We start from the raw sequence: 27,004 nt of genomic DNA on the forward strand, positions 1-27,004 counted from the left end.
TGCATTATTTTTGTTTTCTTTTAATTCTAAGAATTTTCTTATTTCCCTTCATTCCTTGTTTTTTGAAGACAGTTTAGTGAGGCTTGGGTTTACATTCTGTTTTCTTAGAAGGATTGATTAGTCTTTGCTTTTGCCAGTTGCTGGTGGGTACTAGTCACCTGGGGCAATGTTTAGCATTTTATTTTGTGAAATTTTTATGACAAAAAGATTCTTAATACACAGATAAACAGAATGATAGCATGAACACTCATATGCCCTAACCAAGTTTTAGTGCTGCTAATATTTTACCATGTTTGCTTCTCTGCCTCATCTTTTTCTTTCTCTCTCCTTTCTTTGAAGTTAAGTCACGTACATAACATTTCCACTCTAAATAGTTCTGTTTGTGTCTATAAAAAGTGAGGGCCTTTCTTGTATAATCATAATTCTACCATCTCACCTTACTCACTTAAATATGATTCCTTTTATCTGCCCACCCCGCCATTTTCAGATAGCCCTAGTAGCCCTTGCAGTGCCCTTATACAACGCTGTTTTAAGCAGAATTGAAACAGTTATTACATCCACTTGGTTACTGAGCCTCTTTATCTAGAGCAGTTCTCACTACCTGGAATTTGTGCCTTGAAATATTGAAGAAATTGGGTCAGTCACCTAGTGGAATGGCTTTGTCTTGGTATTTTCTCTTGACGAAGCTTGACTTGCCCAGCTATTTCCTGTACATTGCAAGTTAGATCCGCAGTCTTGAGGATAAACATTTTTGTTTGTGGTTCTAAATCACATCCCCAACATGTTAGGCACTGCTCTTTTTCAAAGGAGGGTCTGTGATCCTCCATTTGAGTCAAGAGCCTCCAGCTGGTTCTAGCCCCACCTTTCCAGTGACCATCAGCTCTTTCTTCCAGCGGGGCCCTAGCAACATGGTGATGCACAGAAAAACCTTCCCCTTTGTCCAAATTCCTCACTCACTAAATGGTGAATGAAACACAAGCCGGTGGCTTCCAGCCACTAGGTTTGGGGTGGTTTTTTGCTTATCATTTCTGACTGACATGGTTTCAATGCTTCACAGGTGATGTTGTGAGTTTATTATATCAGGTTGGACATCGTGTTTGGTTGTCACATAACAGTGAAGTTAAGATTGATTAGAGGGTGCAGGTGGTGATGGCCTCTGGGACCACTTTAAATGAAATTTTCTGCTTGAGGTTTTGTAGACCACACTGCTAAGTGTTAATTTTGACCAGACACCCTGGTGATGGTTAGCCTGTGGTTGCTGTTTCTGAAAGGAGCCATTATTTATTTATTTATTTTTTTTATTCCTCCTACCTCTGAGTACCAAACTCAAGACAGGTACTTCTCTTTTCTCTTTAGTGGGTTTGCACGCTCTTGAATGATAGGTATAGCCCTTCTTGGTCCCTAATTTAATTGGGAAGTATTGTCTCATATTTTATTCCCTTTTGGCAGACCCTACAGTTTTGCTTGTCCCTGTTCCTTGTGTGGTCATGAAATGGAAAGTTAAAAATCTATAGCAAAAGGCAGCTTCTATTGCTCTCTTGCTTCCCATGTTCTTGGTTTACTTTCTCTGTGTTCTTGGTGTTACTCACATTTATGCTAAGTCTGGGATTCATTTAAAAAGGATTAGAAAAGATATGTTACACAGTATTTTAGGTATTTCAATCAAAAGACGTTTAGAGTATCTAATCTGGTATACTGCAGGAACTGATACCCTCATGTTTTCTAGTTGTTTCTTTGATGTCCTTTATACAATTTAAAACCATACAAACATGTAATGTTTATAATAAATAATATACAACAAACAGATGATACCTTCTCATTTATAATGAAACTTTTCTAATGCCTCTTTTATTCTTTTAAAAGAAAATTCATAGATAATATAAGCTGCCTATACATAAAATTCCCAGGTTAGAATAATGCACTAACTGTAGATGGAAAAATGAAAGTGTATATAATGTTGTGTATTTGATTAAGCAGCTGCTCAGGCATGACTGCATTAGAAGACTTGTGACATAGATGCTTGATGTACATGTGGGATCACTGTGAACTTGATGCTGCAAAAGGAGACTGATACAGGAGTGTCGTATTAGCAATGCACATGTCTCAGGCAGGGTTGTCAATGGTGATCTCATCTTTTGAATTGGTGAGCAACTCTTAGTGAAGTTCTGAACAAAACAGTATAATCTTCCCTCTATATGTGGTAGTTTTATTTCTGGAAAATTTACCATATAATGAAATGATTTTAAGAACACTTTGTTTTTATGTAAAAAATGAAGTTAGGTTCTAGAGTCAGATAAATAATTAGGTTTTTATGTTGCTTTGTTTCTAAATATACATGAATGTTGGGACTTTTGATAGTGTGGGCTTTGGGACACTGATCTGTTGGATCAGTCTATCTTATACACTGTAGGATAATCTCACATTCCTGTCCTAACCCACTGTGTCATGGCATTTCTTTACCCTTATAACAACTAACTGTCCCCTTGAAGTCTTGTCACTACATATGTTACATGTTTCCTTAATGCTCTGAAATAAAATTCATATATAATATGAGTTACCTATATACAAAACTTCAAACATCAGTATAATGCCTTAAATGTAATGGAAGGGAGGAAGGGAAGGACAGAAAGCTGTTAATAATAAAATACTGTGTTTTTCCAAAGGAAATGCTCAGGTACTTCTACATTAGAAGACTTGTGACAGAGTCAGAGGCTTGCACCCATGTGTATAATAACATGGACTCCACAGGTACAAGCAAGACTGGTTCAGATGAGTAGGATGGACCTCAAGCAGGCTTTGAATCCCCGGGATTAACTAGCACACAACAGTAATTATATCAAACGGAAACATAGAAGACCACTTTAAATAGCATGCTCACAGTGTTGTTAAAAGGTAGGTTACCCAAAAGTGTGGAAATGTCCTAAATTGTAATTAAAATACAAACACATAGTAAAAAGCAGTAAGAAAGTAAAGCTTTCTTTTCTTTAGTTTTATTTGTATCTTCCCAATTATCTATAGTAAACCTTTAATGTGTATAATATTTTTAAATATTATATAAAGGATTCCACATTAATTATAAAATGTGAGGCATTACCAGCTCCAGCAGCGAAGCACATTAGATCCGTTCGTGTCTCTATTGATGAGAATGTCTAAAACCTGGCTCAGTTCTTCAAACTTAGCGAAACCTACAGTCGATTGACTCTCTCTCTTTTTTCCTGTTTCTCACACCCCTCATGTCATCCTTTTCCTCCTTACTCAGATAAAATTCAGGTCAAATACTCCTACCTCCATCTTATAAACCTGCTCATGCAGCTCTGACAAAATCCAGCTCCTCACCTCCTCTGGACAAGTGGGATGGGGAAGGAGGGAAGGAAGACCCCGCTATTCCTTCAAATTCAGGACCACTGAGTCAGGTGGTTCTTGACCTGTAACTCTGCACTTCCCTACGGCCACTTCATACTCCCCTCTGTCTTCAAACCCAAAAGGCTTATTCCCCACTCCCCACTCCCAGCTAGGGATGCTACTTCCGTTTCATTGAAGAAATCAGTGCAAGCAGTCAGTGCCAGCCAGCCTTTCCTCTGCCTTCCCTTGGTGCACATGTTCTGGCTGAAATCTCCATGTTCCTTCTCCCGGGCACATTCAAGTTCCTGGCTTTTCTTACTTCCCTTCTCTTCCCATGTCATCAGTTTCCCTTTCTGTGGTAACCATTGGTGTTCAAACATGTCATTTCTCTCCCCCCAAAATACAAACAAAAACACCTTTCTTGATCAAAACCACAGCCTATTTCTCTCCATTTATTGTTGGCCCTTGGATTTACTCTGTATAGGCTTTTATTTCAACCACTCTACTGAAACAGCTCTTTTGTACTGTTTTTTTTCTTTTTTTAAATTGAGAGGTAAAATTGTTGTATTTACTGTGTCCAAGATGATGTTTTTAAGTGTATATACTACATTGTGGAATGACTACATCTAGCTATTAACATATGCATTACTTCATATAGCTTCCATTTTTGTGGTGAGAACACTTTATATCCACTCCGTATTTTTTAGGAATTACAATTCATCATTAATTATAGTCACCACCTTCTACAGTAGATCTCTCGAACTTCTTCCTCCTGTCGAACTGAAATTTTGGATCCTTTGACCTACATGTCCCGGATACCCCAACCCACCCTGGCCCCTGGTAACCATTATTCTGCTCTCCACTTCTATGAAGTCAACTTTTTTGAATTCCACATGAGTCAGATCATACAGGGTGAAACAGCTCTTTTCAGAGCCACCAATGTTCTCCTGTTACTTGATCCACTGGGCACGTGTTATTCTTTCTGGATTTTGCTTGCAGGAGCATTTGATTCAGTTGATGGTATCTTTCTCCTTGAAGTACCTTTCCTGTTTGATTCCTGGGACACGCTTTCTCCTGGCTCTCTTCCTGCCTTGCTGGCGACTCCCTGCTCTCCTCTGCTGAGCTTTCTTTATCTCTAGCCTCTGAATGCTGGCCCGTGGTCAAGGCTCAGTATTGGAGCCTCTTCTCTTCTTTCTCTACCCACCTGTGCAATCTCATTCAGTCTCATGGCTTTAAATATCTAGAGGCTTATGACTTTCAAATGTATTTCTGCAACTTCGACCTCTCTCCTCCCTTCTATAATATATCTATGTTAAGTCCAGCTCCTACTGGAAATTGCTAATTCAAATGTGTGACAGGCTTCAAAAACTCAGTGTGTTGAAAGCAGAACTCTGGACACTCATCCCTTCTTCCACAGACTTGCCCCATCTGTATTTTTCCCCATCTCAATAAATGGTCATTGATCTTTTATAACACTTTGGTTGGAAACTTTGAAATTGCCCTCGGCTCTTCTCTTTCTTTCAAAGCCATTCTACCTCTAAAACCTATTCAGAATCCGACTACCTTCCGCTAGTTGTATTGCTGCCACTTTGGGCCAGGGCCAGGTCTCCTACTCGGACTGTTACCAAACAGGCCTTCCCCAGTTTGAAACCACAGCCACCCCCACCCCCCAACGTTCCTTTTCACTCTGCTTTAATGTCCTCCATAGCACTGATCACTGTGACATACTACATACTTGCTTTCTATTAATATATTGCCTGTGGCTCCCCCATTAGAAAATTACCTTCAGGAGAGGAAGGACTTTGTTTTGTCCTTGCTGTATCCCCAGTACCTCGGTCCAATGTAGAAACATAGTAAACATGTTGAATACTGTTGTTGATAGAATCATTCGAAAAGCCCCTTTATTTGCTGGCACATAGTAAGCAGACTTTATAGTGTTGAGGAAGATAAACATTTACAGCTGGGTATTTAAATTTTGTAATTTCTTTTGGTATCGCAGACAATGCTTTGTTGAATGTTTTTATAGCTGGCTCTTTTGTACAGCGCGTATGTGTGCATGTGAGCAAGCGGGCTTCTTCTCCAGGAAATTTCCCAGTGGAATTTTAGGGTGAAAAGAACAGGCATATTTTAAAGACTTGGTGTATTTTACCAAATTCCTGTCCAGAAGGTTTTAACAAACCCTCCACTTGCTCACTTCTATACATTTTAATATATATTTTTCAATGGTTCTTTTTTTTTTTTTTAATTTTTTCCTCCCTTCCCAGCCCCAGTGGTTCTTATTTTAAGTTTTATTTTTAGTGAGGATTCTATACAGTTGTCTTCTGGGCTCTAACAATGTTAAAGAGACCTCACAGAATTTCGAGTTAGAATCGACCTACCTGATGTGTTACTATGGTCCTAGATTGAATAGCTCATGGACATTTGATTCGTCAGGAAGAAATACACAGTTGGACATTTGTAATTTTTTATTCACTGTGACACAGAGGCTCCATGAATACCCCAGATTCCTTTGTTTTCTTTTTCATTGTTATTTGTTTCTCTTCTCTGCTGCTCATTTTAGGGGGATGAACTAGAACTCCAGCGTAAGAACAGGCCCGGTTTATTCTTCCCGTTGTAGACTAAGCACAGCCGTGAAGCACACTGTCCATTTACCAGACATCTTATTTACTCAGCACTCCAGCACTACTGAGATTTAATATTTTCGTGTTAGTAGGGAAAACCTCCTTTGATGCCATCAGTTTTACATTTTTTGTTGTTTCGCTTTAAAGTTTTTGCTTGCCCTCTGTGTCATCACTTTCAGGTCATGACGTATCGTGTTCGGGCTTGTTTCCTGGTCTCCAGTCTCTCTTAGCAAACTGTCATCACTTTTCTCTCTCCTGCTTGTACCTTTAGTCTCAGGATGTTTTTCCTTTTACCTCCAATTCCTGTTCTGCTTCAGACTCACTCTCCTGAGATACTGGAAGGGACCGTTTCCTGTCCTGGCGCACATCTCTCCCGGAACTTCCAGCCGTTGGCTCCTGACAGATGTTGTGTTCAGTGTCAAGGACAGTGTTCCAGGAATCGAGTGACCTGACAGGAGTGGTCCGGCTGGAGACCGCACTCTCCGTCAGTGCCCCTTCCTGTGACAGGGGTCTTCTGCTGACTCAGCGCCACTTCTGGGCTGAGTTGGGTCAGTTGGCATCCTTATACTATCCTCTCTCCATTTGCATGGCTTTAAAAACACTGTTGCTATCATAGCTAGAAAAATTGTTCTTAGGGAAGAGTTGTAGGAATTAACTCCATTGAAATAGTCACAGTCAGTTTAGAGAGGATATATCAGGGTGGATCTTTTTTAAAAACCCTACTGTAAAGCAGTGAGAGAATTTTAAACATACCTTTTTTAGGTACAGTTTTTCTTTAAGCTGATAGAATTGTCCAAGATTGTTAAGGGAAATATTGGATATTGTGAATGCATACATCTGAAGGTGTAACTTTGTCTTTTTGTTTTTATTATTATTTATTTTAAAATCAGGTCTATTGGAAAATTTGTAGGACACAACTCTTAATAAAAGCAAAACATAAACCATTTCACGAACCTCCTTTGTACTTGGGGGTGTTTCATGTGCTGGGAACCCAGTGATTAGTGAGGCGTCTCTGACCTAAAGGAGCTCCCAGTTGAATGGGAGGATCCGAGGGCACGGTGGAAGAGGTGTGTTTTCCAGCTGTGGCTCTAGTGCTCTGGGGCACAGGGAGAGGATGTTGATAAAAGTGTCTCAGAGGAGGTCTTGAAGGACGAGTAAGAGTTGCTGATGAGAGGAGAAATAATCGTGGGGTAGGTGCAATTCTTTGTTTATGAGAATAGAAGTAATACCCATCCCTGAATGATACTGAACTAGACAATAAGTTAATAGGGTCATTTAGAAGGAATATATTAATTATAGTGGGAACTGGTGACTTACATTGCTTTTTCCTCAATAATTAAAAATGAAATAAAGGGTTATTTATTGTTCAGTATTTTCTAAAACAAAGTAGTACTAGCTTAGCAGTTTACTGTGAACAGGAGATCACTTGATAGTTGAACCAAGTGGAAGTCTAAGTCCACTTATATATGAGTGAATAGACGTAGGTATTTAAATTATGTTTTCTAAGATATCACTTTCTTCAGATGTCTCCATGGTCAACATTTTTCCAAAGGAGATGCAGTGAACTTAAAGTATTCGGCAAATGGGCAATCATTTTGAAAAGAAGAAAACAGTATTAGAACATGAGGGTGAAATATTTTAGAATTATTTAACATGAAATATCCATCATAATCAACATAGAGTTATTTGAAGGAGCTTAACTTAGAAAAAATACATTTTTAAAAGCTAAAAATGTAATGAACTAACGTTTCTGAATTAAACTTGTAATAACATCTCACTGAAATAAGCTATTGAAGGCACTCAGAAGTCACATTAAGCATAGTGGCTGTGATCCATTGTAGTGTAAACATTTCGGTATTGTTATTAATAATTATTTGAATCCGTTTCTTATTTATATGACAGAAAGTTAATTTATAAGCCACTGCTACAGCTTTTAGGGAAAATTAACCTTACAAGGCCTGTGTAAAGTCACTGAAGTGCTCATTTCATTTGTTTTATAAGATTTTATTGTAAGAGCAAAGACAAGGACATTTATAGTTCATTGCCATTAATTACTTAGCTTTTAGATATTAACACAGGAGTCTATTAATTAACTTGATAATAAAACTATTGGAATGTAGGTTGATAAATACTATTCTTTGTTTTAAAGGACATTACTAATGAAGGCTTGGGTTATGTTTGAATTTTGAATCTCTTTCTTCTTGCTTACCCTGTTTGCAGTTGTCTTAGGTTTTGAACAATTGCTGGGGGAAATTTCCTTTAAGTCACTTTGAGGCTTAGCAAGGACCACTCTTAAACTGAGTTCTAGATGTTGACCTGAGGCTCCCAAGGCCGTGTAGGGGCCAGTTCTGGGAGCCTGTGTGTGCTAGCTAGCTCTCCCAGGATGTCCACTGGCCAAGAGGAAGGGAATGAGAGAGTAGTGACTTTCCTTTCTGCTCCTTTTTTCTCCCTTGGGGGGAATAGCTAGTGTAGTAAAAGCTCCGCACTAATTTTGAACGTAGATGTAATTTGCTGCCTTAAAAGTTTCAGTTGATACAGAATGGTCAGGGGCGTGTGTGTGTGTGTGTGTGTGTGTGTATTTGTGTGCCTATTTTGGTGGTTGTTCCTGAAAGCTTCCTAGATTAAAAAAAATAGGAAAAAAAAAAACCTGTAAAAGAATGAAGAAAACAACATTTTGAGAATGTTAGAATGTCATTTGGCATGAATTGGTTTTTCTTAATTGCTGTAGAAATCAGGGTGATTCTATAGTTAGCTCCAACTATGTCTGCCTGGGCCTTTGCTTTACTTAATAGCAGTAAAGAAAAGTAAGAGAAAAATTCTCAGATTTTATACATATCCCTCCAGTATTAAGGCATTTTTGGCTTTTAATGGAAAACTTTCCATTGTTCTTTTTTTTTTTTAGTGTTTTGAAGTGTAACTGGGAATCTAATTGTATTTTATTATAACTGGATAATGCTATTTATTCATTTTCATGTTTAACATATTGAAAATGTTCTTTTTTCTTTCTAGTACCAGAGTTAAAGGAAAACAAAACCAGGAAGTGAGGAATAATACAGTAATAACAATATTTTCAATTCTTACTTTAGAAAGGGGATGGAAGGCCTCTCCTGAGAAGAGCAGCCTAGAAGCCCGGCAGGCCTGGGGCGTGTGGGTAGCCTCGTCCTGGCCTCTGTCAGACCAGAATCAGGCCTGTTTGGAAATGATGTCGGCTAGTCGCGATTGTCTCCCATGGAGACAAAAGAGGAACATCTTCTATTGTTTAAGGTGTATTCCACTAAAGGCTAAAGAAAAACTTCACACGCACGTACAGCAGGGTTTAGTCTGGAGACCAGTTGTGTTTCTAACCCAACCATAATCGTAGGTGAGATCTTCAAGTGTCATCCCCCCTCCATCACTGTCTCTACTAACAGAAGAGGATTTATTGAGTTGAACCAGATGTCCTGACACATGGGTGGACTTGCGCCTTGGTCTGTAGTTCCTAGTCTTGGTTCTCCAGACTCAGTGGCTGGAAGGAGGGAGCCTTTCCTTTTAAACCAGGACATTTGAAGAATTGGGGTTCCCCAGAGTGTGGTTCTTCTTTGTACCCCTTCTGCTCCCTCAGGCCTGACAATCTCCTCTCCTCTCGTACCTGCCTCTGCCTCCACTGGTGTTGAGAAGAGAATGGGGCATGCAGTTATAACAAAACATCATTGCTCATTATTCATTTGTACAGTTCTCTCCTCTTTCCTTGATATTTATATTCTGACACAAGGGAGATGGGGAATTATTTTTTTCCCCCAGATTGTTTTTTGCTACTCTCAGCTACTTTCATTTGCCTTTAAAATGCTCATTTCAATATGCTAAAGTATGAAAATGAAAGAAAACATAATTTATATACATTAAAGGTCTTCCTTCATCAATTGCTTTGATTTTAAAAATTCTTAATTAGAGTAACAAGCTCTATGTATGTTATATTCCAGTGGAAAAATATCTGTAGATGTTTGGAACATAATACTATTTTCAGAATTTGCTAGTGTGAGCAGTGGCCACTTTTTTTTTTTTTTTTTTTGGATGGAAAAGAATGGGACCAGCCATAGTTTACTGACTGATTTTCCCCAAAGTGTGAGGCTTTTGGGCTGAGGAATAGTTTCATGTGTCTTTGCATTAGCCTGGGGAGGTAAGAGAAGGACCAGGGCAAGAAGTGGGATAAAGAAGGGCCCTTGGGTAAGTGCACAGCTGTGTTTTTCTAAGAGAACAAAAGGGGAGGTATCTGCATCAGAATTACCTGGGGGTTTCACTCAGGTAAGGTTTCTTTCCCCAAAACTGTTCTCTTTGGGAGCATCTGGGAATCTATATTTATCTCTACAGGAATTTGGATGCATATCAAAGTTCGAGAGTCACTGGTATGCAGAAATACTAACTGGCATTTTCCAGTCTTTTCCCCTAGTGTGGCTCATAATTATTATCTCATTTATTACTGATAACCCTAGGAGATCACACAGCAAGTAATGCCTGAATGTGGTTTGGGGTTTATTCTAACTTTGTTGTAATCTAAAGGGTTCACTGTCTCCTTTATTACTGTTTACAGTAGAAATGCATTTTGCTCTGGATGTTGAAGCCTGAAGGCTATTGGTAAGGAAGGGCCTTTCCATTCATTAGTCCAGTGGTTTTCAAACATTCCTTACATTAGAATCATTTGGAAGGCTTTTAAAACCACAGATTGGTGACCCCTGCTCCCAGAGTCTCTGGTTCTGTAGTTTGGGATATGTCCCAATAATTTTCATTTCCAGTAAGTTCCCAAGTGAAGTGATGTTGCTGTTGCCAACTCAGGGACCCTCCTTGGAGACCTCCTGTGTGAACTGTCCTTGTCCTCAAGAGTGTTTGGTAAATGCCCTGCCCTTGTGCACTCAGAAGGCTTATAGAGGCCATTCCCATTCTCTCCAGGACCCCAAGGATTCCACAAGCAACTCAAGCAACCTGTTAATGTCCTGCATAGCAGGGGGTGTCCCCACTGTTTTACTAGCTGCCAAATATTTGGAGTATCGCCCTTTGTTCAGAGCAGCAGTTTTCACGTTTGCTCCCTCTGCCCCTCGCCCGTAGAAGAGCAGGAGGGGATTGATTAACTTCAGGATGAATACATATATATAGATTTTTTCCCTCAAAACTGTAAGAGAATCTCTAAAAGATTCAGATAATCTGCTTTTTCTGCTTTTTCTTAGAGAAGGGTTGGATGTCTGGCCTAATTCCATAGAAGACTAGTAAAGACGATAGTAATTGGATGCTAAGTTCATTTTAGTATATTATTTTTCTCCTAGTCTTAAAATGATAACTAGAGTAGGGAAAGAGAATTTCATAGATCAAATGATCCATTTTAACATCTCTTAAGTTATAAAAGAAATATATAGTCATGGTAAAAAAAAATTCAACGGAATCCTTTTTGCGTCTTGCGTGTTTAAAGCAGTGTTGATACAATGAAAGACAACAAAATCTTCTACAACCGACTACTTTTTAGTGTCTTTTGCTATGTTTATTATGTTATGTTTTTTTTCCCCTAGCTTGCTTTTCTTTTTTCCCTTTGGTTCCTTTAGCTTTTCCTCTATAAGCATTTCACAGAGAAATCAGACAACTTTTAAGAGTGACTCCCTGCACGATTTTAGGGACAAGTTGGCAAAGCAAGGTTGAGGCAGTGTCTTTCTGGCACTTTACTTCACTCTTTGGCAAAAACAAAGTCTGAACCTGGCCATGCAGCATGCGGGCCCACGAGCTCGGTTTCAGCAGGTTTTTGCCGTGCCACTTGCCTCCCTGGTATTATCCTCCAAGTGAAGTGTATGGGTGATGACGCAAGGTGTCCTGTACGGGTAACTCTTTATGCTACATACAGGTGCTTAGGTAACTCGAACTTTTGCTACCTTTTTACTTCAGACACTAACAGTATATTTTGAAATTCTTTAGTTATTATTTTTGGAAATCTTTCACTAATTTTATTTTTATTTCAGTTATTTAGCAAAAGATTATAATGTTGAATGCTGTTATTTGTAGCTAATCTGATTTTTAAATCTCTGAAATTATGATGTTCTCACTTTGCTGAACCCCATTGTTGATTATCTCTGTTAGTTCTTACCCTTTAACCTTTCTAGAGTCTTTGAGAATGTGATGAAAGCTATGGATCCTTCTCCCAGAGAAATAGAATCATCACACAGAATTGCTATAGTTTCAGAGAAATTTTTAAAGCCCTTTTACTCCAGGTCAAGAATTCAGGCCCTAAATGTGAGTGACAGTCCCACAGTGGGTAGGAGGAGTTGACGGCTGCTTGCGTACTTTATGAAGGCTCTGCCGTGGCCCTCCGGGTCTGTGGTTCTTGGGCCTGGGCTGGTCTGCTTGTTGGTCCAGGGAGGAAGGGGCTCAAGGTTGTGCAGTAAGAGCCCTCAGAGTGTAAGACGCCAGTGCCAGCATCACTTCATTTCAGAGGTGCTGCTGATCTTATTAAGCTGTGCTCCAGCCACAGCAAGACAAATAAATAAGGTCATCTCTGTCCTAAGTAGGTAGGTAAGGGGTGGGCAGACTGTGCCTACCTACTTTACAACCATAAAGGCATGCTAAATTGGCCCTTGTTAATGATACAGTAAAATTTTGTCTTACAGATACTAGTTAATGATATAAGACCTAAAACTCCACGTTGTAGGACTCTCTTAATTATCATAATTTAATGAAAATATGACACTGTTTAATCAACGATGTTCAAAATTTACAATCAAATCTGAGCAGTTTGTTACCATCTCATGTTCTTGGACCCCAACCTCAGGCTGGGATTTATCAGCTGTAGGATAAGGTCCAGAAATTAGTCATTATCTGGTGGGTGTGAACATTGTTAAATGCACAGACTTCGGAGAAAGAATATCTCGGTGCTTATCCCAGTTCCACCACTTGCCAGCTAAGTGACCTGGCAGGTTACTCAACCTCTGTGTCTCAGTTCCTTCATTAGTAGAATAGTACTTATTTTATTGGGTCAGTGTGAAAATTAAGAGAGTTTATTATGTGAGTAAAGCACTTAGAAGTGCTTGGGAATAGTAAATGCTGTATAATTATTAGCTGCTGCTGGCATCAGCATCATTTGATTCTTATTCTGTGTTTTTAAATAATAGAAATAATAGTAGCTGACATTTAAGGAACACTTAAATTGTGCCAGGCACAATGGTAATTGCTTAAAGGTAGGGTATCATAATCGTTACCACAACTTTAGGATGTGAGTTCCTGTATCTTAGGAGGTGCTCTGTGGAAGTCTCCCCCACCAACTGGGGATATGGTCGAAGACCCTCAGTGGAGGCTTGAAACTGGAGTTAGTACCAGACCCTTCATATCCTGTGCACCCATTCCCTTTTCCTTATTCCCAAGTTCACAGGTAGAAGATTCGTTTTACCATAGATCTTAGCAACCTTAGCTAAGCATGTGGTTTTTATCTTCGCTTATTGAGTTAGGTACTTTCACTTAAAGGAAGCACTTTACAGCTTCTCTTTGGCATGTCCAAATTACCAGTGTCTTGTGCTTTGGGGCCCTTACTAAGTGAAATAGGGGTGACTTGAACACAAGCACTGCCATCCAGAGACAGTTAATGTGATCCCCGACCTGACTACTAAGTGACTGATGGGCAGGCAGCAACTACAGCGTGGATACGCTGGACAAAGGATGATTCGCGTTCTGGGTGGGCAATTTAGAATGTGTGAATTGTTTATTTCCGGAATTTTTCCTTTAATATTTTTGAACTACAGTTGACCACGAGTAACTGAAACCATGGAAAACTAAACCACGAATAAGGGGAGACTACTGTATCTTGGTTTTATGGATGAAGAAAGGAATCGTTTAGGTATTAAGTTCTAGAGCTGAGCTTCTTGGATCCTGTGTAGCCTTAAAAAGTTATTGTTACGTACACTACTTTTTCCCTACTAAAAGCACAGAGAGCCGAACATTTACTGTGGCTCATTTATCTTTGTGACTTTATTAAAATAAATTCATTATTAGAAATCTTCATTAGAAAATAAATATGCTGACTAGCCTTCATGCTCATCAATATATACGTTATAGTAGAGGGAATAGGGCTTTAAGCTTTGAATTGACCTGTGGAATTAATAGCAGTAAAAAACCACCATTTATGCTTTGGACATGTGATTTTTATCTAGACCAAAAGATCTTTAGAGCAGGGGAAGGTGTAGATGTGGACCAGGAAGAATTAGAGTGAGTTACCACTCTTCCAAACAGATGATGAGCAGTACTCACTGTGATACAGACGAGACCCATTCACCCCATTCTTTGAGCACCACGTGCCTAAGACGGATGGGTCCCAGTAGGGTATACACACAACTACATGGCCAGCCCTGCCCAGTGCCTCTGCTTAGGGTGGGAAACTGAGCTGTTAAGGGTCACACAGCTGGTGAATAGTGAAGTTGGAGTTTGAATTTGGGTTTGTCTGACTCAAAGGGTCAAGATCTTCAGAAGAGATCTGTGGCTACAAACGTCTTCTTGGAGTTGGGTAAATAGGAAACTTGGCCTGTAAGAGGCTGGGCTGAGGCAGGGGTTAGAATGTCAGATTTAGGGTAGGAGGGCACCTTGAGCTGAGATCAGAGATGATATCAAGGATCTCTGAGTCAATAAGAAGAGCAGGTTTTAAATGATACTCTATAAGAAAGACACCTGTACCCTGCAAAGACGTGGAAACAACCCAGGTGTCCATCAATACATGAGTGGATTAATAAACTGTGGTATATGTATACCATGGAGTACTATTCAGCTTTAAGAAACAATGGTGATATAGCACCTCTTGTATACTCCTGGATAGAGTTGGAACGCATTTTACTAAGTGAAGTATCCCAAGAGTGGAAAAACAAGCACCACATGTACTCACCATCAAATTGGTATTAACTGATCAACACATAAGTGCACATATAAGAATAACATCTATTGGATGTTGAGCATGGGGGAGGGGGGAGGGAGAGGAGGGGTGGGTATTTGCATACACAAAGAGTGCAGTGTGCACCATCCAAGGGATGGGCACACTTGAAACTCGGACTTTGTGGGGAGTGGGGAGGCAAGAGCAACATACATAACCTAAACATCTGTGCCCCCATAATATGCTGAAATAAAAAAAAAAAAGAGCAGGTTTTATGTTGGGGACCTAGGGGGAAAATGAAATTGTTAAGGTTAATTTGATTAAGATTATGGAGGGAATTTTGTTGTTTAAGGCAGCTAAGCATTGGGATTAAATAGTGTAGCAAACACGTTAAAGATAAAAATGGAGAGGTGTTAAGAAACTGAATAATTGAAAGATCTTTGTTTAATGTGTTTTCGCTGAGGAGGGGTGTTGAAGACCATTAGGAAGTTACTGTAGTTTTCATGTAGTTTTTCAGATAAAAGCCGGAGTGGGCCTCAGTCCCACTCCTGGACTCCTGAAGTAGTCTTTTATACCATTAACTTCATTTAATTTCATTTAAGTGGAAATGTTCAAACATAAACAGGAGCAGTTAGTAGTACAATGAACCCTATACACGCGTCACTCTGCTTTCAACAGTTATGTCGCTGGTCTTGTTTCATCTATATCCTCCTCTTCCTCACCCACAACCTTGGTATTACTTTGAAGTAAATCCCAGACATTTTATCATTTAATCAGTAAATATTTCACAATATAGCTATAAAAGATAAAGGATGTTTTAAAAGAGTAATAGAATTACCACATTTAAAATATAATTTCTTGGCCGGGCGCTTAACGTCTGTAATCCTGGCACTCTAGGAGGCTGAGGCCGGCAGATCATTTGAGGTCAGGAGTTCGAGACCAGCCTGAGCGAGAGCAAGACCCTGTCTCTAGTAAAAATAGAAAGAAATTGGCCAAACAACTAAAAATAGAAAAAATTAGCCGGGCATGGTGGCGCATGCCTGTAGTCCCAGCTACCTGGGAGGCTGAGGCAGGAGGATCGCTTGAGCCCAGGAGTTTGAGGTTGCTGTGAGCTAGGCTGACACCACGGCACTCTAGCCCAGGCAAGAGAGTGAGACTCTGTCTCAAAAAAAATAAAAAAATAAAAAATAAATAAATAAAATATAATTTCTTCGTATCAATTTTCCAGTGTTCAAATTTCTAATAGTGTCATCAATGAAAACGTGTTTTTGTGAGGTAGTTTGAATCAGGATCTAAATAAAGTCCAGTCTTCGAATTTGTTGATATCTTTTAATCCCTTCCTGTCATAAATTTTCCTCCATCTCCTTTTCTCTCTCTTTCTTCCTCTTTCTTTTTCTTTTTTTCTATTGCCATTTATTTGTTGAAGAAACTGGGTCGTTTTGTCTAGTAGAGATTCCCACAACCTGAGATTTCCTAATTGATTGACCATGGTTTAACATGTTCCTTCATCCATTTTAGTTCCTATAAATTGGTAGTTTGATCCATTGGCTTTATCAAGCTCATTATCTTTTTTTTTTTTTTTTTTGGCAGAATACTTCTTTGCTGATCTGTTCATTGGGAGGCATAGAATGTGTTGATTTTCCTCCTTTTTGATGGCATCCTTTATGCTCCACAGTCTTAATTTCTAGGATAGTTATATTGTATTATTTTGCATTCATCCTTTTGCCTCAAGACTGCCAGTAACAAACAGCAAAATGTGTTTTGTAGCACATTGCTACCAGGTGGTGTAGCTGTTAACGTGATAAATATTCTTGGACATGTGCCCAAGTTTTGTTAAGTTTTGTGTTTGTCCTCATACTTTTATTTTTGTGTTGTGGTGTCTAGTTCTAAATGTAAGCTTTTAGATGCTATTTGTCAGTCATTCGCCGGCGTTTATTCGTTACCTATCAGTGCTAGGCACTGGGAATCCAAAAGGACAAGCATCCCTCCTTTAGGGAAATTAAGGGTCCAGTTTGGGAGACACACAACAAATAGTTAAAATATAGCATTGTAAGTTCTTTAAGAGGAGTCCATTTGAAGTTACTTTAAGGTAATTGTTTTGGAGAGTGGCGGGGTTCATTTCTAGCAGGATCTTGAGGACAACCCGATGCTTTGCAGACACAGGAGAAGGAAGAACATCCACTTGCAACGGGGCGAGAGAGCTTCAGGCACAGAGGCCTGGAGGGGCAGTGGCCTATGGCTCCGCAAGCAGCTGAGAGGTTAAAGCCGATCACTTGCAGCGGGGCCTGGGCCAGCCAGAGGCGAAGCTGGTGTGGTGGCTAGAGGGCGTTTGAAGGGCTGTGTGCCTCGCCACGGACTCTGGACTTCATGCTGTAGGGATGAGGAGGCGTATTCCAGGAAACGGGCACGGATGGCCCAGCAGGCACGAGGCTGCTGTGGAAAGCGCTGGGCGCAGGTGCTGGCCTTCAGCTCAAGGACGAAGCAGGTGCGCCAGACGGTGATTTGGGTTTGGTGATGTGTCAGACATGTCTGGATTCGGAAGAGATAGTAAGGTGTAGGGTAGCTCTGAGAAGTCCCGTTTGGATGGTGAGGCCTTTGGTGAGGAGGGGAGCCGAGGGGAAAGAGCAGATTCGTGGGATGGTTAGGAGCGGCTTTTCTTGACATGATGAGTGCAAGGTCCTCTCCCTACAGGTACAGACACCGATAATGCACTTAAGAGATGTGGGACTTCAGTAGAGAGTTGGAATCACTGCCGGGCAGGAGTCACTGGAGTGTCTGCGTAAAGACCTGAGGGACCCCAGTTCTTAAGGGCCAGGCAGAAAGAAACAGCGAGTAGAGAGTCTTCAGGAACAGAATCCGGTGGGCTGCTCGGCCTTTTCACCTTGCCTCCCATCAGCGTGTGGCTTTTTAGTAACTATTTGATGATAACGAGTGGTAGGGAGAATGGCTTTCCATTCAAGATTGTGGAATGGAATTTTTCATTTCAGTATTTCTTGTTTATTCACGAATTGGAATTGAATGTTTTGGAAGTGTGCGACATGTAACACACTTAAGATTATAATTTTTAAACGAGAATTTAAAATGTATGAAAGTGTAGGATAATACCTTAAAAATTAAAATGATATTAAATCTCTTATATATAATAACAGTGCTTGAAGCTTCCAGTTGTTAAAATACAGTTTTTGTGGAAATGGTGATATGTCCTTCACTTTGAGATACTCTAGCATAGTGATCATAAACTACCCGTGTAAGTTACTTAAGTGTTTGTTTCCTCAAGGTAACAAAAAGTAGTGAAACAAGGTAATAATAGGAGCTATGTAGTGGGGTTCTTGTTAGGAAGAACTGTGCGTCGTACCTGTCAGTCACCTCTTGTTTCTGTTGGGGCTTTCCTGAGATGCAGGGGGGAGAGTGTGCCATTAACACATGTGGATATGTCAGTAGTTATAGTGCTTTCTTTTTGGAAAGGATATTTTAAATTTACTTCTCTACAAATAAAAATGCAGGGGAGACCAATAGCACACTGCATTTCTTCAGATGAGGCGATCTCTGGACCAGGGCAGCCCCTCGTGTCCTCCAGGCATTCTCCCCATGGAGGTGGTCCCACCCCCCCCACTCCACCGTCCTTACATGCCAGGACGCTTTCTATTTTCCCTTAATTGGTGATACGAGTTTCCAAAGCAGGAAGAGAAAAGGAGTAAGACATTATTCTGACCTAGATAACACAGGATTTTCTGAGACTACTCAAATCCTCGTCCCCTCACTCTGGATTATTACAGTGATAATTTAAATGGCCATCTTCACTGTCTTCCTAGAACATCTGTGCTTCATGTGATGATCGGAAAAACTTTTCTTATATAGTGTGAGAATCATCATGTATTTCAGACCCAGAAGCCATGGTGGCTCTCTGTTGCTTTTTGCTTCTAACCTGAAGCTCTTTGTTGGACTTCAGAGACAACCAGTTTCTGCTGTCTTCCCTGATCCCACTCGATTCCATTGCCATTTGTTTGTGGAGGCTGGAAGTGTTCCTTCCCCCTCCGTTTCTCCATCTTCCTTTGGTTTATACTCCATATGCTCTTAGATTATTATTGTTATTTTTTGTGTTACAGTCTACCCAATTCTCCTATCCTTCCCCTGCTTTTACTTTGCCACTTTTTGTAGGGTAAGACGTATAGCGATGCTAACATGAGCGTCTTGAGTAAGTTTTATTTTATTCCAAAATGAGGGACTGTTAGTGTAAATGGACAATTCTTTTGTTAAGAGTACTTTGCCAGTGTGTATCAAAATTTTAAATGTACCAAACCTTTGACAGAAATTTTGCTTGTAGAGATTTATGCTACAGAGATACTTCACATGAAGATGTGTGTACAAGGATGCTTGCTGTAGTGCTGTATGAAGTAGAGAAAGACTGGAAACAGCCTAAATGCACATCAATAAGGGAATGATTAAATAAGTTATGGCACCTTCAAATAATCCAGTATTATGTGGCCATAAAAGGAAGAATAAAGTAGATATTTAGTTCAGATATAGAATGAGCTCTACAATATATTGTTAAGGAGCTGAAAATTATGCTATTTAACCGGAAAGTATGCTCCAGTTGTGTATAAAGGCAAAAGAATTTAAGTCCACATTTATACTTGGCAACACATTGAAAAATTGTGGAAAGATAAATAAATGGTTAGCAGTAATAACTTTGTGGAGGGGATCCTGGGAAGGAGGACATCTTTCCTTTCATTGTTTATCTCTTTGGGGTTTTTTGTTTTTATTTTTAATTTCAAGGTTCTTTTCTCAAAATATTAAATATTAAGGTATTGTTTATCTCTTTGTATCTTTTTTTCTTATTTCAGCATATTACGAGGGTACAAATGTTTAGGCTGCATATATTGCCTTTGCCCCACCCGAGTCAGAGCTTCAAGGATGTCCATCCCCCGGGCAATGTGCACTGCACCCATTAGGTGTGAATATACCTATCCCCTCCTCCCCCCTCCCACCTGCCCGACACCTGATAAATGTTACTCTTATATGTGCACATAAGTGTTCGTCAGTTAAGTCAGTTAATACCAATTTGATGGCGAGTACATACGGTGCTTGTTTTTCCATTCTTGTGATAACTTCACTTAGTAGAATGGGCTCCAGCTCTATCCAGGATAATACAAGAGGTGCTGGATCACCATTGTTTTCTGTGGCTGAGTAGTACTCCATGGTATACATATACCACATTTTATTAATCCACTCATGTATTGATGGCACATGGGTTGTTTCCACATCTTTGCAATTGTGAATTGTGCTGCTATAAACATGCTAGTGCAGATGTCTTTTTTATAGAATATCTTTTGTTCCTTTGGGTAGATGCCCAGTAATGGGTATCTTTCAAATTTATGCCATAAGAATGTTTTCCCTTTTAATTTTAAAGCAGCCTTGACATTTTAGTTTTTCGACATTTTCTTCGAAGTCTCATGTTTCCATTAATATTTAATTCATTTTGTAAAAAAAGAAAACAGAAGCATTCATGCTCCTGGTCTTCCTATAAGGCCCTTGTGGTAGTTTTTATCTTATCCTTTCTTATAATAGAAGTGTGACACTAGTGTTTTCCTCTGTTTCATACTGTGATATGTTAATGTACCTGGCAAAGGGAATGATCATAGTAGGCATTCAGTAAATGTCTACTATATGTATTATTAGGTCATTAAGTATGGAATGTCCAATTTCCCTATGTGCTAAGTTTGACAGTTGATATCTCTGACAATTTCACTTTGAAACTTTTTGTTTTTATTTTTATTGTGAAGGTAAATCTTCATTATTTCAAATGCATGGTTTTTGGCTTCTGATTATCTTTCAAAATTTTTTTTAGAGCAACTGTTGTGAACCATTAAGTCAAAACTTCGTGTTATTTTTCAACTATGATGGAACCAATACTGCACAGACAGCTAGAAATATCAGTGAAGGGTTTGGGTAGGATGTGGCTAATGAACGCACAGTACATCGATGGTTTGAGAAGTTCCCTTCACATACTTTGGTTAATTGTATTGCTTCTTGTTTGAGATATAATGAACTAAACTTTTGATTTGAAATTGGACATTTCAGCCGGGCGCGGTGGCTCACGCCTGTAATTTTAGCACTCTGGGAGGCCAAGGCAGGGGGATTGTTTGAGCTCAGGAGTTCGAGACCAGCCTGAGCAAGAGCAGGACCCCGTCTCTACTAAAATTAGAAAGAAATTAATCGGACAACTAAAAAAATATATATAGAAAAAATTAGCCGGGCATGGTGGCACATGCCTATAGTCCCAGCTACTCGGGAGGCTGAGGCAGGAGGATTGCTTGAGCCCAGGAGTTTGAGGTTGCTGTGAGCTAGGCTGATGCCACTGCACTCTAGCCCCAGCAAGAGAGTGAGACTCTGTCTCAAAAAAAAAAAAAAAAAAAAAAAAAAATGAAATTGGACATTTCATATTTAATGACCTAATAAAGGAAACATCTAAGTGAAAATTTCTGAAAGAAGTGTGTACACTCCCCTGCCTCAAACTCTTTTAACACTTCTGCTGAGTCAGTTTCCTTTTTACCTTTGACTCATGACATAAAGAAGGTTAAGACCAGAGCCCATCAATGATTAAAAGTTTGTGGGTGAAGTGTAGCAAAATAGTACTGATAAAACAGTTTCTCTGAAAGGGAAAACCACATTCTCATATCTTGGTTCTTGTGCATTACACAATATTATTACAGTCTGATTTTCTTTTAAAGAGGCATGACTTTTAAATGTATGGCAGATAAACATGATAATTATTTATATGTGTGTACTAGTTTACACATTAGTGAATACTAGCTTAAATGTATAAATAACCAAAGATAGAAATAATGTTTTAAAATTTAAAGCTGTGCATATTTGTTTATAAAACGATGCTAAACATATTTTTTATTTTCTGACACTTACATTGTTTTCTTATTGTCTGTTACCTTACTTATTTCTGTTTACACTTCTTAAGATGAAAATAAGTGCATACCAAAACCAAGAAATAAATATAGCTTTGAAGTTGAAAAAGCTAAAGTTTGTTGTGGAATATAACTTTTGTATCTTCAATAGACCTGCCAAACAGACTTCACAGTCCCATGGTAAATTATATATAGATGATGATTGTTTTAGGTATAACTTGGTACCTTTTCTCTGTGCTCTCTTTGTTAAGTGAATCCTTATGTTCAAACATAAACTGAGTCAGAACAAGTTCCCTTTTCAGCGATTCTCACAAAATTTTGTTTAGGTTTTATTTACAACTATATTTAATAATTGAAAGTTTCTGTGGTTAGGAATAGTATTTGAGATTTTGGTGGAATCTATTCATTTTGAACTTTTAAAGCCCAAAAAAGTGGCCAGGCATGGTGATTTACGCCTGTAATCCTAGCACTCTGGGAGGCTGAGGCAGGAGGATCATTTGAGCTCAGGAGTTCGAGACCAGCCTGAGCAAGAGCGAGACCCCCGTCTCTACTAAAAATAGAAAGAAAATTAGCTGGACAACGAAAAATACATAGAAAAAATTAGCCGGGCATGGTGGCACATGCCTGTAGTCCCAGCTACTCGGGAGGCCGAGACAGTAGGATCGCTTGAGCCCAGGAGTTTGAGGTTGCTGTGAGCTAGGCTGATGCCAGGGCACTGTAGACGGGGCAACAGAGTGAGACTCTGTCTCAAAATAAATAAATAAATAAATAAAACCCGAAAAAGTGAAATGTAACATCATAGTACATCTTTCTGATAGATTTCATGGTCTGTTTGGAATTGCTTATTTTGGGGGTGGGGGATTGTGATACCTAAATTGAAATGTGTATCCACTGTAATTGTGGTGGTCTTTTTCAACTCCTTTAAAAAGCAGTTAATTTAGCTAAGAAGAAAGAAATGTAAGATAAATGAGTAATAAGCATAGGACCTGCAAGCCTGTTTACTGTTTCCTAACTGAAGTTTAAACTTTAACAAAAAAAGTGTCTAAGCACTGCCCATAAACTGTGTGTGTGCACGTGTTTGAGGAAGAGGCAGGGTCTGCTCCTTTGTTCACCCATTGTGAGGCTGTCCTGCACTTTTGTGCTTTTTTGTAACAGGGTGAAGGCCCCTGAATGGAGGCCTTTTGCCCTACTTAATTTGAAATCCTTGCTGTTTATGGAAAGGAACCTATAGGGCACCCAGCGGGAAGTCCATGTGACAAGTGGCAGTCTAGGATCTGGAAGAAACATGGTGCTGAAGGAGGGGTGGTGGTGAGAGTGGTAATAATCTCTTAGCCTTTGCTTTTGTCCCCCACAAGCCTAATTGTTACCCTCTGCTGGCAACCAGACTGAAGAGCTACCCTTTTAAGTATCCTTGGATTGCATGTGCTTACTCTTACCTCACTTTTATTGTTATCAAATAAAAACCTGTACAACTAGGATTGAATTTGCTTACAAAAGTATAATATTGACTAAGTATCATATATTACTATTGGAGGTTAAGTATCTGCTTAATTTTTGGGGTGCGGGTGGAGATTAATTTAAAGCGAAGAATAGTTGCATGTGAAAATGCTGGATTGTTGGCATGCTCCTTTATTTCACAGCCTGTTTATAAAGGCAGGTTGCACCCACACTCAGCTAGTTAAATCTAGTTTGCACAGCTTGTGTACTTTGTAGTACCAGCTATTGGTGCAAAGTTTCTTGGCTTAAGAAGCCATGTAATTTTAAGTGTATACTGTGTTAGAAAAGGGATGGGACATCGGAAGCTTTTTATAGGGTTTCAACTAATAAATATTAATTTTTAGAGTAATATTTTAGGGATTTAACAGAAGTAGAACTTGTATATCATGTTTCTTTAGTGCCAACACATATTCGAACTGCAAGGAAAGGGAGAGAATTTTATTTTAAAGCAGTATTTTCCATTCTTTTTTTTCTCTCCAATTAGAAACTGGTTCTTCAACTTTCAGTGCCAATTGAGACGTGCTATAATAAGTATTTAACATTCTGTCCTGCTATTTGACTTCAGGTGCAAATGATGGTGGAATGTTTAGTAGCTGAATATAAATCGTTAAGCAACTAGAGATCTGGTATACAGTGAATGTGGTATGGTGAGGTGTTTAGGTTATGTAATACTATCTCAGCACAATGCTGAAACCACATAGAATACCTCCTGGAAAGATGCCAGAAAGGTTGTGTTAATGATAAGTTTCTTGTCCCTATTCATGTTTTTTGGGATATGTTTTGTTCCCTACTGTTGTTTTATTTTTCATTATGGTTCTCTGAAAACTATGCCATGTGAACATATGGAGACCTATACATATGTGTTTATTGGTTTTGTAGAAACCCCAAGATTCTGTGAGCTTAATACAAATTTATGCTGTATTGTGGGTAATTGAGAAGACATATTAATATTCAGTTGATAATAAAGCTTTCATTAGTTATTTAAATTTTTTGAAGTAACATTAAAGGCAGCCTAATCAAAATCAGAATTAAACAAAACAAAATCAGAATTCAACAATGAAAGGAGCTTTTGGTTTGCTATGGTTTCAAAGACACTTTGGCTACAGCTGACCTCCTTCCCCATTTTTTATTGACTTAGTCATCTTCCTGCAAAACTCAAATACAGTACTTAGTTTGTATGGTCTGGTCTCATAATAAATTTAATTTTTAACTTTATGTACATGTATACTTCTGCTATTGGTGATTCACTGCTTTTTTAAAAAATTTTACTTTTGGTAATGCGTTAAATCATAAACTATATTTATTTGTCTACTAAAATGTATCAATAACATTAGTTGATAGTTTGTGATAAGCCTTTGCTTCATTTTTGTTACTGAAGAAGTTAATGTCATTGAGATATTTATGAAGTGCTTTTTTTTGTATTTGTGTTTGCTTAGGACATGTCTCAGGAAGGCTATGGAACTAGGTCTCAACCTCCTCTGGCCCCCGGAAAACCAAACCATGAAGACTTGAACTTAATACAACAAGAAAGACCATCAAGTTTACCAGTAAGACATTAATGTGCTGATTTGGAAAAGTAATGAGTTAAAGATTTTTAGAAAGAGCTGTTGTTTCTGTTTGTTCTACTTTATATCATGATGCGGGAGAGAAGTTTCTACATTTCACGTACATTTTGTGATTTATTAATTATTTTAGGCTTAATTGTCAGGAGCTCTGTAGTCCCGGGTAAGTCTGTTTCATTTACGTGTATGTCTGTTGTAGAGTCCAGGTGTGATTTGGAAGGTTTTAATTGAATGGTCAGTTTGGTGTGCAGGAAATTATTGCTGTTGTACAATTAAGTTTTCTTTAGGTTTTTGCTTTTTTGGTAGTGATACAGAACAGAGGTGTCTATGTGAGAGTTGAAACTTAAAAGAAATTTGTACTTTGCAAAAGATATAAATGAAGAGATAAAAAATCTGATAGTGATTTGCAAATCTTCTGAAATGTGGTATTTATGTAATGAGAAATTATCTAAAAGAAAGTATTTTAGTTTAAAATTTGACAGAGCAGTTTGTAAAGTATTTCCACCAGCAAATAGTGTATGGTAACTGGGTGTCCGTTGATTAGAGTAGTGGTTACAGTATGGGTTATCATGCTTTTTTTTTTAAAAGAGGGAACCTAATTTAAATAAGGTTTTCTTTGTTTACTAAAAGAATAAATTCGTACAAATATTTTTACACTATTTTCTTATACATTTACTTTCTTATTAAAATATTTTGATTTGAAGAATTATTGTTATTGGTTAATTTCTGTTAAGGTTTAAAATAGGAGTTCAGGATAGCCATGATTTTAACTTTAATTTCAATTATGTTTGCATTAAGTAAGATTTATTATGTTACTTCTAAACATTTGAGAGCAAGCATTTGTAGTGAATATTATACATGACATTGGGCATGAATATCATACCCATTTTAATGTATATGCAGCCTTAGAGAAGAAGGTAAGTGATGGCTATAGGATTGAACTATCTTTGAATCTGATGGACATGTTTTTGAAACCCTAATTTTTACAGTTTTTATTTTTATGGTGGGAGAGGGTGAAATCGTACTGTGGTCTTCACTTTAGTTGTATTGGCTTATTCATTGTCTACGTATTTGGTTTTGAAGGAAGGAAAAAGGTAATGGATTCTGTATTTTATGCTGTAAGCCTTTTTCTTTAGATAATTTGCGGCTTGGTGAGCATGTAGTTTGTGTGTCTCTGTGTAACACACATGTATGCTGTTGATAAATGCAGCATTTGCTGAATATTTGGGAATTGGCTTGTGATTTTATGGAATTTCAGCTGACTCGCGGCAAGTAGGTCGATAGTGAATTCCACTTCTTTTCACCAGTTTTTTAGTGGTTTTGGAGAAGCCCAGCTTTGTAGATTTGTCATTGGTTGGTGATTTATACTGTGACACAGGTTGAAAATTTTGCTATAAATTGATACTCATTTAGTGTACTGCTTTCTTCATATCCGCTGGAAAAACTTTGATATCAGTTACTAGTATATGCTTCTTGTCATGGATCTGCTTTGGAATGGATAGTTGATATTCAGCTAACTCTACAGCATAATTAGGGATGGAATGATGTGTTGCAGTCCCAGAAAACTAACTGAAAAGTTTGCTTCTGGGATGGGTGCTTTTTAAGTTGTTTACTGGAAAAGAGGATGTAAGTATTTTAGGAAGTGAATCAATACATTCATCAATAGTTTAAATTTTTTCTGAATTATTCTATTTATATCTCTTTGTATATTTGTAATGACTTACTGTCTTCTTTAATCTTTACCTTATCTACTTCCCAAGAGCATTTAAGGTTGTTCATAATATAAATTTTCTTATGAAGCGGTTAAAAAAAGAGAAATACCCTAATTGGTATTTTCTTTCTATTTTTGTAAGTCACAGATAAATAGGATGCTGATTGACTCAATAGCACTTTAAGCATATTTCAATAATCTCTCTTTAGAGGACAGTTTCCAGGTTTTATGGTAAGTATTAATATATAGAAATATCAGTTTCTGAATAAAGGCCAAACCTTTAGATCAGCTGGTATACCTAAAACCCCCAGTCTGTTTTGATGGAAATTGACTTTATTTAAATGAAGTTTAGTGTGCCACTTTTCTTTCACCAGGGCTTTGCATGTATAAAAAATTTCTACATGGGGCTTACAAATGTATTTTTATTTATGTGGATGCTTCATGTTATCCACTGTTAAGGCCATTATTGTTTCAGAGAATGATTTGTTGGT

The 27,004-nt window shown here is 38.5% G+C and overlaps 1 protein-coding gene across 3 annotated transcripts in view; it reads left to right on the forward strand.

Annotated features, from left to right (window-relative positions):
• The window catches only part of ARID1B (AT rich interactive domain 1B (SWI1-like)), a 398,242-nt gene that overhangs the window by 121,283 nt on the left and 249,955 nt on the right, over positions 1–27,004 (forward strand). For all 3 annotated transcript variants that reach the window (XM_012646847.1, XM_012646845.1, XM_012646846.1), the window contains exon 4: positions 24,677–24,787. In XM_012646847.1, the coding sequence (XP_012502301.1) occupies positions 24,677–24,787 (111 nt within the window). The remainder of the gene's footprint in view (positions 1–24,676; positions 24,788–27,004) is intronic.

The sequence above is a fragment of the Propithecus coquereli genome, unplaced genomic scaffold (assembly GCF_000956105.1).
Source record: "Propithecus coquereli isolate 6110/MARCELLA unplaced genomic scaffold, Pcoq_1.0 Scaffold25, whole genome shotgun sequence".
Taxonomy (NCBI): Eukaryota; Metazoa; Chordata; class Mammalia; order Primates; family Indriidae; genus Propithecus; species Propithecus coquereli.